Consider the following 13,021-nt stretch of genomic DNA (forward strand, 5'->3'; position numbering starts at 1 on the left):
CGGACGCTTAACCGACTGCGCCACCCAGGCGCCCCCTAACAGACGAGCATTTTTAAAGAAAAATACACTTATTTACTCTTGATAACAATCTGTTTGACTTAATAATTATTTAATCTATGAAGCAGAATGCTTTTGAAACCTCAGTAAAAGTATGTCCGTTTTTAAGCATTGCTGCTGGATCAGGTGTAGGCAAAATAACTGTGGAAGACTGGAAGGAAACAGTCGAGTCCGGTAAGAGTGATTCTCACACACACACTCACATTTATGTATATATATGTGTATTTTAATCCAATTATATATGCAAATATATACACACACACACATATATATTATATGTGTAGATCAAATTGAACATTTTTAAGTTAAAACAGAAGTATCTTCCCATGATTCTATGCCTAACCAACTATCTTCATTAACTGGCCAACCACAGGCCCCAATCACTTGCTTCTGCAAAATAATGTGGCAACAAGTTGTTGAGACACTGTCTCAACAGTGTCTGAGATAAGTGGTTCTTATAACTTATTAGCCCTTACTAATTCTTCAATCATCCACTGACTTTATATTATTCCAAATATGAATTAAACAAAATCTTGTGGTTTACCTTGGGAGAAAGGAAAGAAAGAAGGGAGGGAAGGAGGATCAATTTCTTCTTTTAAAGAAATAAACGACTTTTAGTAATGCTGGTTGTAAAAAAAAACTTCTAAAAAACTTATGTATCATGTCATTTATTCCTATTATAAGTTACCAATATCTCCCCATGATGGAAAGGAAGGTATGTTAGACCAATACATTACCTTAAAAACCCAATGAGAGCAGTTTTGAGATGATTTATACCTTTTTCCCCCCCTTCCTTCTTCACTAACCACAATTTCTCTTCCATGCTTAATCTATACCACCATTGTTGTGATTTGGCTAATAACTGAAGGTAAATCTTACCTGTAATGTACAATCTCCAGAGCTCTGATCCTCACCTTACTTTCATGCCATCTGGATACACTTAATGTCTAATAAAGTTACCCTTTCATAACATTTATCAGCGAGTTTTTTTTCTTTTTTTTTTTTTTTTTAGAGAGAGAGAGAGAGGGGGGGAGAGAGAGAAAGGATTGCCAGGGAGGGATAGAGGGGAAGGGAGAGAGAGAATCTTAAGCAAGCTCCATGTAGGGCTTGATCTCATGACCCTGAGGATCATGACCTGAGCTAAAATCAAGAGTCAGGCACTTAACCAACTGAGCCATCCAGGCACCCCATCAGTGAGTTATTTTTTTAAAGCCATATTCCATCTCCAGTAAGGCATCATATGACTTATAACACATTTGTACTCTTTCAAGAATACGATTTTCTAATCCTGTATGACTCTTCACATGAAATAAGGAATAGTTAGTTGTGTTTTCAGTCCCTACCACATAAATACAGAATCACTCTTCCACTGTTTCACCTTCTTCCATTACTGGGGGGGGGGGGGGGGGGGGGGGGGACTAGCAAGTTTCAGAGCAATCAATTAACTTATCATCTAGCACTGGCAAGCAGAAAGTAGGTCTGTGATTTTTAAACTCAAGTAGCTCATTGTTTGTCATGTGAATCATAATGAGAATAGTATTTCAGCCTCTCAGAACTGATTAGTTAAATGTCTTGTTTCCCCACTTATCCTCATTATAGCTGCCAGCTCTAATTTAAAATGTGAGTTTGAGAGTACCATACCACAATTTTAATTTTTAAATTGTGGATATATTTGGTATCAATGAAAGAGAAGTACTGCTTGTAAATGGACACAGCCAACATGATACAAATAAATGATGTGTGCATTTCTCCTAACCTCTTGCCAACATTCCTTGACACCTAACTTACCAACAACCCTAGCCTTTCCAGCCAACTTCCACAGCTTTGTAAACTAGACTTCTCATTAATGCCACCATCACCAATGCTTTTGCAACTAGTTCACTCCCTAAAGTGCATGTCTGTTCTAGATAAATGATCCTATTCTTGTGACTCCACTCAAGCTATTGCTAATGTATGAACTGCCCCACCTTCAATCTTATTTCTGTGCCATCACTCATGCTCTTTAGTATGTCCAGACTTCCTTTCCAACCACTGTCCAACAATCTAAATCATCAGCCTAACTCAGAATTCACTTAAGAGCTACTCCTCATTACCACATACATTAAGACACCACTAATCTTGGAAGGTCTTTTGCATTTTGTGTGGTCTTTGCTACGTCAATTTACACTGTATTATTTAACGACACCTATGCGATTTTTTCATGCTTCATATATGACTGCCTCATCTCCCCAACCAGATACTAAATTATGTGACAGCAGGGAGTAGACTATTTTGTTTCCTCTGCATACTCCAGAACTTACTACAGAGACCGCACCGCAGGACTTAATGCAAGTTTCAACTACTATTTGAAATGACATGGAAATATGCCTCAAAATTTAAACTCTACCAAACTTACTTTAGAATGAGACAGAATGACCCATAAATATGAAAAAGGCCTATGAACTAATCCTAAATTTTTATGGCATTTCAGTGTTCAGCAGTTTCCATGGACAGGGCTTTGCCAGTTGCAGACATAACTTCTCACGACACTTACAGTGTACAGATTACTTGTCCCACTAAGTCCACTGCCTGACCACCTGGTAGCTGGACCCTAGCATCCGTGCACTAGAAGCCTCCAGCCCTCTGTATAGACAGGTTTTTCTCCCCAGGTCCTCTGGCTCCCATCTTTGATTACAACCCATTTCTTGGCATCTTTGAAGTGTTTAGGGTATGGCCACCCCGGGCTTATTTTTTCCTTCAAACTCACAGCCCCTGCCACACTGATATGAAGAGATTTGTTTACTAATTGCACGGCATATAAAAAATATAGAAAGTTTTTAGCTACCAGAGCAATAAAAATATTATTTATGTTTGAATGTGGTGGGATGCATGGTCATTTCTACTAAAAGGCCCTTCCTTGGGGCTTCTATGATAAAATTGATTCCATTGAGAAAATCAGGTTCAACATTTTAAATAAAGTGATCTCCCCCCCCCCCGGATTATGACCAACATAAACTCAAAGAAAGAGTCTGTATGACAGTAATGTTAAACATCTAGCATTCTGTTTTTTGCAAATAAATGTAAAATGACTGATAAATTACTAGGAAAAGATCCCACTCTATGAGTTAATATACAATATAGGTACTGTCTTCTTCTCTAACAAACAATCCAAATAGCAAGTGAAAGTTTAGACGCACAGTCTAAGCCTATCTTCTATATCTAAAATTCTCAGCCTTCCAAAGAAGCCAGAAGCCTGGCTTAACCCAGCAGCCTGGATTAACATATTAAAATAACATGTTAATCCAAGTTACTAAATTGTGAATTTACTACAAAATAGGTTCAGCATTCGTAGGATGGGACAATTTTAAAAGTGGGAAAATTTTAAGTATATAACAATTTCTATTAAAGTTCCATAAATAACACTGATTTAGGACACATTAGGACAATGAACATTATTATCTTCCTGCCCATTATGTAGAATAAACAAAAGGACATTAAGAAAAACACTTCTAAACCTGCAACTTTAGATGAGACAGTTTTCATCTCTTGCTTTCCAGCTCCACTGTTGTTGCAAATGATGCCTTCGAAAAAGTTAGGGGGCAAAAACTCCTTCCTCAAAATATTTCACCACTCTCTGCTTTTCACGGTCTATTACTGTGGTTAAAACAGCACATCGCTGAGTTGTGTGGTACACAATGTGCACAACTCAGTGACTACCGCTACTCTGCTGAAAGGACTGGAAAAACACATCCAATTTACACTGTTTCTATCTTCATCTATGACAAATGTCTTCTCTGACATCTTCCTAAGTGAGAATGACAATAACCTTTGTTGCATTGCTAAATTACATTTGTTCACCACCTTTCTGATCAAAGAAACTGAATTTATTTTTAAATAAGACTGAGAAAACCATTACTATAAATTGTACATTGTTTCAGGACTACAAATTTTTACTCCACATAAGAGTTTCGCCCTGTATTAGGGCAACATTATATGTAATAACATTATAAATGACATTACTGCCATTTGTACAAATACCAGCATTTCAAACCTTGATATATTTCTAATAGATTTACAATAAAACTCACAAAAACATTCATTTCACTTAAATTGCTTAGAACAGAAAAAAGTGAGTAAGCTGTCACTGATGGTCTCAAAGGAATTAATAGACTCCGTGAATGTCATAACTCTTAACAGAGAAAATGATTCATGTTTCAACAACATAAAGGTATGCAACCCAAAGAACATTTATCTAAAAAGAAAACAAAAAAAAATTTTTTTTAAAAACCATAAAGTGCTGACCTCAATGTCAATCAAGGAATTCAATACAGCAAATGAAACCTAGAAGCCAAATGGCAGATTTTTTGCAATGTATATCATCCTTCTCACTTGATGATAATCAGGTGTCAAAGCAATTTCATGAGAATTAGGTAAAAACATAAAAATATTCTTCAAAATATTTTGATTCAAAACTAACTGTTCAGGGTGAATTAGCGGTCAAAATGAGTGATCAGGTTACTTATTATATATACCAATAAACAATTTCCAGACTAACATGATAAAAATATGATAAATGTGGAGAATCATCTGTGAACTAGTTTTATAAAACCAGATTGTTAATAACACCTCAACCATACTATTCTTTAATCAAACCTCAATTATTTTGTGGAGAAATAAATATATATGCATCACTAGTGTCAACCTTTAGCACAGCACCAGTAGAAACTCCTTCCTATTAAAACAGTATGAACACTATTCCTAAGGCAACATCACCAAAAGAAACAAACAACTTAGAGCAAATGTCACAGGTGCAACGTGAAGACATAGCCTATATATAGTACTAGCTTGTCATTCAGACTCAAACACCATTCCTTCCTTCATCCCATTAAAGTACTGGCTTGCAAGCATTTGACATCCAGCCAGAGAAAGAGTAACTTATGTCATCTTTTAAAATAATTAGGCATAGAGTCCAATGTGTTCATAAAATAGGTCTGAACTACAAGTCCTCTTTCTTCCAGAACGGCAGTTTTCTGAACATTAGGTTCCCTTTCCAGAAGTTAGAACAAGCTGTTACTTGACTAGTGAATGATGGCTGGTACTGAAAAAAGACCATCACAGGCTCCTTCACTGTTCTAGAGTCTCAGTCTATAGATTTGTTTTGTGTAACAGACCTTGCATCGATAGAATAATGAAGTCACTAACCTCTGTCCTCCTTTAAGATACATAAATTTCAAATCACAGTCATTAAAGCAATATTTATAATGAAAAGCCATCAAAAATATACCCTTATAATTATTAACTAAACTGTGGAAAGTTCAAATAACTGAACAATTAAACAGGCATCAAGATACATAAAGAGCAAGCCTTTTAAAGAGCTTTTAATATTACAAGGCAACACTTATATGTACACATATTCTTTAACTGAAATAAACAAGATATTACATTGTTTATTAAGTATGCTCTTCAGTACGTGAAACACATACATGTAAGACTAGATAGGAAAACACTATAGAGTATTACAGAATTATTACTTTGAATGAGAGATTATAAGTGATTTTTTCCATCTCTTTACCTTTGCTAATTTACACACTACTTATTACTTTTTATATTAAAATTATACATAATTAAAAAATATACCAACACTTAAATATTGTTTGACTATACCTTCATCCAAGTTCAGAAACAGAGTTAGAGCCCCCAAAAAGAGACCAAAAAGTAAGTAGGTCCTGTATTTGAAGGACAAGAACGTTAATCAATTCTCCATTCCTCTGGGAAACAGCATTCCTAGAACTATAGGAGCTGGTTCATCGGCTCACTCCCAGCATCCCAGGCAGAATTCCAGGAGGCACAACCACCCACCATACTGTACTGCCAGTTTCCTCAGTCTCGAAATGCAGATGAAAATTATACTTACCTCAAAGGGTAGTTGCAATACTAAACGATCTCTCACACACACACACACACACACACACACACACACACACAATATTCAAAATGGTGAGCTGGTAAATAGAAAGCACTGTCAAAGCCTTAGCTATTTTTCCATCATCACTTTATTACTGTTACTACCACTACCAGTGCTATTTCCATTACTATAACTATCGCTACTATAAGAACAACCACAAATAGGCAGGCAATGGAGCCAGCCTCTCTCCCTCATGGGGCTATTTTCCAAAGAGAATAATGCCTGCCAGTCTGATCTCGGAGAAGCAGAGGGCAAAGAGGCATGGGAATTGCACCAGAGATTGTTTTTCACTAGATGCAATGCGCCTCTGGCACTCTCTCACTGCCCAAGTCCCTACCTCCAAAGGCCATCCCAGTGCCTTCTATTACCACACCCAGGCATGTATAAATTGCCTCTCCCTATCTCACTGACTCTGACATTTTATAAATGTTTGTTCATGTTTTTAAAATAGATTCTTAATGTGTCCCTGACCCATTCAGAATTACTCATCAAGAATACAGTTAAATATTTTCATGAGAGAGTGAAGTTATAGGAGGGGGTGGGGGGTGGGGAGCAGTCACTATGCTTTAATAAATTTTGTCCATTTAAATATTCATTTAGTAAATTTAAATAAAGATATTTATTCTGTTAAAATGTTTTAAACTTTAGTCAAAATAAAAATATACAACTGTGAAAAATAAACAATTGGGGTAAAAAATAACTAGTAAAACTTAGTGGCTGACACCTTCAGTCAGGGAACTGAACATATGTGTGTAACAGATGAGCCCTAACCCTCCTTGGCCATAGCTGATTGGAACGAGGTGCATATCTGCCCCAAGCCCGGCCAATCAGACTGTAGCCTGAAGAATCCAAAGAAAAGACACAGGCACTACAGTCAAATGACGGAAACATTAGGGACATAAGCTTACAAGTCAATAGCCAGCACCTGTAAGCCAAAATCACAGGGAGAAAAACATTAATAGCCTTAGAGAGCGGGGAGCCAGTCCACAGACAAATGCAAGAATGAGAGACCATATGGTCCCGAGAAGCAGGAAAGTCAACGACAGTCCCTGGCTTTCTATTTCTAGTTCCATGAGGTCTCAATGAACTTTCTTTGCTTCTCTTTAGATGTTTATGAGAGTGCCTTTTAATGGAGACAGATTTTATTCCCAATGAACAAATGTGCCCTAAACTAGCCTGATGTGTTCCTATAACAAATGGACATGTGATCAACATGTCTTTTGTTCTTTCCCTTGGTTAAAGAGATTGTAACAGTGTTTAAACATAAAGTAATCCTCTCTTAAAGATCAATGCCCCAAGGTAGTCTCTTGCTTTCTGTCAGAAGAGGAAACAACAGAATTCTGCAAAGGAACTCAATTCGACAAAGAGATTTTAAGCTTCATGGAAAATCCATTACAGAATGTCTATACAATACCTGCTTCTTGGAAGAAACATGGATTCCTTAATGAACACGGAACCAGAGAGAAGTATATACCAGCAGGTCCCAATATCATCAGGACTGAAAAGAAAAGGTAACAAAATCAGATGATTATCTATGACGACAACAACAGAATTAAAACATATACAGCACAAAGTATAGTACCCATGTTTCTTTTAGAACCATGAAGAACAATGAAATAGCATAAAACACATACATAAAAATACCATTATTTGAGTACTGGAGTCATTTTTTAAGTTACTTTTTATCTCCAGGGTGCCTGGGTGGCTGGCTCTGTCGGTTGAGCATCCAACTCGACTTCAGCTCAGGTCATGATCACATAGTTTGTGAGTTTGAGCCCCACATCGGGTCCTGTGCTCACAGCCTGCTTAGGATTCTCTCTCTTCCTCTCTCTCTCTGCCCCTTCCTCACTCTCTCTCTCTCTTTCTCTCTCAAAATAAATAAACAAACTTGAAAAAAAAAGCTTCTAAAAATTATTTTTGTCTCCCAAATAAGCTAAAGATATTTATCAATATATTTAAATGTTGTAATGTTCCTTAGACCTACTGCACCTACCATCCTAAGTTTTATCTTCGGATGTTTTGAACTGAAAATATTTTCCCTGCTTGATAAAACAAAATAGAAAGAAGTAATCAGTGAAACTCAGGTTTTCCCAATCTTTTTCCGTCTACTATGCTCGCACATTTTTCTACCACACTTGTTAGATATTCTTTCAGAATTTCTTTATGTGTATGCACAGAAGAATAGACATATATTCTCATTCTCTCCGTGGTCTGTTTTTCTTCTTATGGAAAGATAGCATACTCTATAGTGTTCTTTCCTTCGTGGTAACTCTTAGAGATCTCTTCGTGAGAAGTCGGCTTTCTTACAGATGTGCCATATTTGCCTTAGCCAACCCCTAGTGACAGTCATTTCTGTTGTTTTTAATCATTTGCAATTATTTAAAAATATGTTAATAAAAAGTGCTTTAGGTAACCTTGTGCATACAGTATTGACTGGACCTAGTAACCAGAAATACAACTGCTGGGTCAAAGGGTACAATAAATGTCAAATTGTCTTCCACAGGTGCTCAGCAACTTATTTGCCTACTTACTTCCACACAGCCTTACTACTACAGTTTGTTATATTTGTTTAACAAACAAATGTTTCACAATTTTAGGATAAGGGCTTATTCTAGGTGCTTAGGATACTTCAGAGAACCTCAACAACAAGGAAAAGGCCCCTTCACTCATGGAGTTTATATTCTGGTGGGACAACAAAGATAATAAACAATAAAAATAATAAATTGGTAAATTATAAATCAGTGCTCTGGGGAGAGAAATTAGTACAGGTTAAGGAAAATGGGGGGGTGATACCACTGGAAATGGGTGGGCAAGGTAAGTGTCAATGAGAAGAGCACATCTGAGTAAAGGAAGGGGCTGACAGCCAGCTGACTTCCTAAGGGACCAGCCTTCCCTTCCCAGCAAAGGGCAGGGAGGATCCAGAATGTTAGTGCAGAGGCTGACATGGCCTAGCAAGGACGACACGATGGTGCAGCTGAGGCAGAGTGGGTGAGGGGTAAGCCATAGCGGAGCACGAGGAATTCTACCACTGAGGCTTTTTATCAATCTTTTAGGCTTTTGCCAATCTGCTTAATGACAAGGGTACCTTAGTATAATTTTTTTCATTTCTTTTTCTTATTGTTATTACAAGAGCATCTTTTTTTCTTATTTTTTTTTTTTAATTTCTTTATAAAAATTGACCTTTTGGGACACCTGGGTGGCTCAGTTGGTTGAGTGTCCGATTCTTGATTTCAGTTCATGTCATGATCCCAGGGTGGTGGGATAGAGTCCCCGCATGGAACATGCTTAAGATTTTCTCTCTCTCTCCCTCCCTCCCTCCCTCCCTCCCCTGCTCACGTGCATGTGCTTGCTCTCTCTCAAAAGAAAAAAAGTCATTTTTTTTTTAATCTTTTACTTTTTTACTTAGAGAGAAGTGCACGTGCACAGGAGCAGGGGGAAAGGGACAGAAGGAGAGGGAGAGAGAATCCCAAGCAGGCTCCACGTTCAATGCAGAACCTGATGTGGGGGCTCCATCCCAGGACCCTAGGATCATGACCTCAGCCAAAATCAAGAGTTGGATGCCCAACCGAGCCACCCAGGCACTCCAAAATTAACCTTTTTGAAATATGTGCTGTGAATACCTTTTTCCTCTGTTGCTTTATCCTTTGTGCTTTTTGCTATGTGTAAGTTATTTTATTTTACACAGCCAAGTTTGCCAAATTTATTAGTTAGGATACAAGCTCAGCTACTATTAAAACAAAACAAAAAACTAAATACTATAGTAATGGCTTAACCAGGAGGGAGTTCATTTCTCTCTCACACATATTATAACAGCCTTAGCACCAAGGACCCAAGGCTGATATAGAAGTTCCATGGTATGAAGAACTTAGGCTCTTTCTATTGAGGGGCTTAGTCACCCCAACCCACAGCATCCATGTCATATTCTAAGGTGGCAACTCCAAACCTCACCACCATATTCACACTCTAGCCAGGGGAAGGGGTGGAAAGGAAGTACACGGAGCATACCCCATTGTTGTGAAGAGTACAACATGGAGATGTATGCTGCACTTGTCTTGTATCACAATGAATCACATGTGTGTGCAAGGGCGTCCTCAGCAATCTCCCCCAAGTCTGTCCTTTGGGGGGCATGTAAATAAATTCCAAAAGTTTTTAAAGGACAAAAAATTCTATTTACAATTCTGAATAGTTATTTAAAAGACCAATGACTATCAAGTAATCATTTTCATTTTGTTATTTGCTTACAAACAAAGCAGCAGTTGACCACCATTTCCCCCAAGTCCAGTCTTAACCAATTTCACAACTACTTAGTCCTTGATGGCAATGCCTTGTGAAAATGTACAGAGACATATTATTGAATAGAGTTCAGTTCCAATGAAACCATAAAAGTTAAATGATTTCTCAAATGAGAATACAAAGCACAATATTTCAGAAATAATTCATACCCTTTTCCCTCCAGATTTTAATCACTGGCTTTTGCAATCTACAATCATTTACTAAGTTTGGGGGAAAAAGTTTACTCATCTTTCTTAACATAAAGTGACAACATTATTACTAAATTCTAATTTAGGTGAAGTAAAAAGTGCTCCTACAATATTCCCTTTATCACCAAAGAGAACTGAAATCTAGAAAAATAGGAAATTAAGGTAGGTCACTGCTTACCAGCTATGTGGCCCTGGCAGCTTACTAAAGTGACTGCAAGGATTAAATGAACAATGCTCATAAAATGCAAATAATAATTATTCTAGAGCTGGGGCACCTGGGTGGCTCAGTTGGTTGGACATCCGACTTTGGCTCAGTCATGATCTCACGGTTCACGGGTTCGAGCCCCACATCAAGCTCTGTGCTGACAGCTCAGAGCCTGGAGCCTGCTTCAGATTCTGTGTCTCTCCTACTCTCTCTCTCTCTCTCTCTCAAAAATAAATAAAAATTTGAAAAAAATTTTAACTGAAAAACATAATTATTCAGAGCTTTTTATCATGTACCATGGTGTAGATTAACTTTGACATAGAGAATATAACCAACATTCATTGGCTTTCTAGTTATTCTGTATCTGTCCATTTTGAAGACAAATTACTATGGATGAAGTAAGTGCAAGGTTTGTAAACTCAGCTTTCCATGGAGCTAGCTAACAGAAGATGGACTATAACAATAATAATTATCTGGAACTAATACTGGGATTTCACTTTGCCTAATGGTTCTCAAGCTTTGGTATGCTTATGAATCACTTGGGTTAAGAATGCATGCTCCCAGGCTCTACCTATTCCACCCAATCCCACAATCTGTGATCACTAGGTGGGAGATCCATCACAGTGCCTTTTAAACAAAGATCCTGGGTGATTCTTATGCATGAGGCTTGTCAACTTTGAAAAATCTTTAGAAAAACTACAAGAAAAAAAAAAAAGTACAACTCTATCAATATCTATGCAAGTAAGTTGCAGGCGTTGTATTCAGCAGTGTTGTTTTAATTTTTTCCCCAAATAATTGTTTTATGTTTTAAAAATATGAGCTAAGTGTGGGGGTGGGGGGGGGGCACCTGGTGGCTCAGTCAGTTAAGCATCCCACTCTTGATTTTGGTCCAGGTCATGATCCCAGGGTCATGGGATGGAGCTCTGCATTGGGCTCCACACTGAGCATGGAGTCTGCTCAGGATTCTCTCTCTCTCCCACTCTGTCCCTCTCCCTTGCTCACAATGCTTTCATGTGCTCTTCCTCTAAAATTAATTAATTAATTAATTTTGGAGTGCCTGGGTGGCTCAGTTGGTTAAGCATCTGACTCTTGATTTCAGCTCAGGTCATGATCTCATGGTCATAAGACTGAGCCCCACATCAGGTTCCATGCTGGGCATGGAGTCTGTTTAAGATTCTCTTTCTCCCACACCCTCTGCCTCTCCCCTGCATGCACATGCTCGCTCTCATGCTCTTTCTCTCTCTCTCTCTCTGTACACACACACACACGCACACACACACACATGCATGCATGCATGCATGCATGCATATGCCAAGGGTTGAAATTATGAGCTAATACAAAAAGCTGAATCTTGGAATAAACCTGATGGCATTTCTAAATAACCTAAGACTTAACATCACCAGTGATGGATAGAAAAGAGTGGCCTAAAGATTAAAAAGGAACATACAGCAAAGTAGTACTTCACAAGTCTCTCTGATCAGCCAAAATGGACACTTAGAAAAGACCTATAATTTTTTAGACTAAACTAAGAACTATATTGGACAACCGATTTGATGCCAATACAGCCCATTCTGCAATTGACAAAATGAAAGCCACAAAGCCTAGTTGTGTGACAAGGTACTCTAAAAGCCTCCTGTTTTTTATTTCATCAACGAGGAAAAAAATGAATAAACCCAAACAAAACAAAAATTTAAATGGACCATGATTGATTCACTCCCAGTATAATTAAAAGGACTCTGAAGTAATCAAAAATGCATGATGTCCTTTAAGACAAGACTAAACCAAAATGGCAAGTGTAGACTTGGAATAACAGGGAAGAGGCAAGTGTGTAATCTGCTGTCCTTCTCTCCCCACCTTATTTCCTTCTGCTCCTCAACACAAACCCATTACTTCCGGGAGGCTCCTTTCCTGCCTGTCCCTTCCCACCTCTTCCAGTCTGTCCAAGATACTTGCCCTTCTCCATCTTCTCAATCACATTGTACCTTAAAGCAATGGCTCAAACCCTATTTCTGTAGTAACATCTTCTCAGTCACTGTTTTCCAAATTCCAAAATATTTACCCCATCTAATTTCATCCTGTTTTATATTTTTCTCTTTGAATTCTTAGTCTTGAGATATTTAGGTGTCTTCCTCCAACTACACTGAATCTTTTAGACGGAACTATGTGCTGTACCAGGTAGAAACGGCACCATTTTAGTTATCATTTGCTCAGGCAAATCAGATCATGTTTCTGCTTATAACCCAAGGTTCCCTAACAGGAGAAAGTCCAAACCCCTTGACAAAGCACGTGAAGGAAGCAGTATGTGGCTATGCAAAGGACAAAGGTTTGGGAACA

At 37.9% G+C, this 13,021-nt stretch overlaps 1 protein-coding gene across 12 annotated transcripts in view; it reads right to left on the minus strand.

The window, feature by feature from the left end:
• The window catches only part of RAPGEF2 (Rap guanine nucleotide exchange factor 2), a 249,298-nt gene that overhangs the window by 140,307 nt on the left and 95,970 nt on the right, over window positions 1-13,021 (minus strand). For all 12 annotated transcript variants that reach the window (XM_045464234.1, XM_045464217.1, XM_045464265.1 and 9 more), the window contains exon 4: window positions 7,416-7,499. In XM_045464234.1, the coding sequence (XP_045320190.1) occupies window positions 7,416-7,499 (84 nt within the window). The remainder of the gene's footprint in view (window positions 1-7,415; window positions 7,500-13,021) is intronic.

This window comes from Leopardus geoffroyi, chromosome B1 (assembly GCF_018350155.1).
Source record: "Leopardus geoffroyi isolate Oge1 chromosome B1, O.geoffroyi_Oge1_pat1.0, whole genome shotgun sequence".
NCBI lineage: Eukaryota > Metazoa > Chordata > Mammalia > Carnivora > Felidae > Leopardus > Leopardus geoffroyi.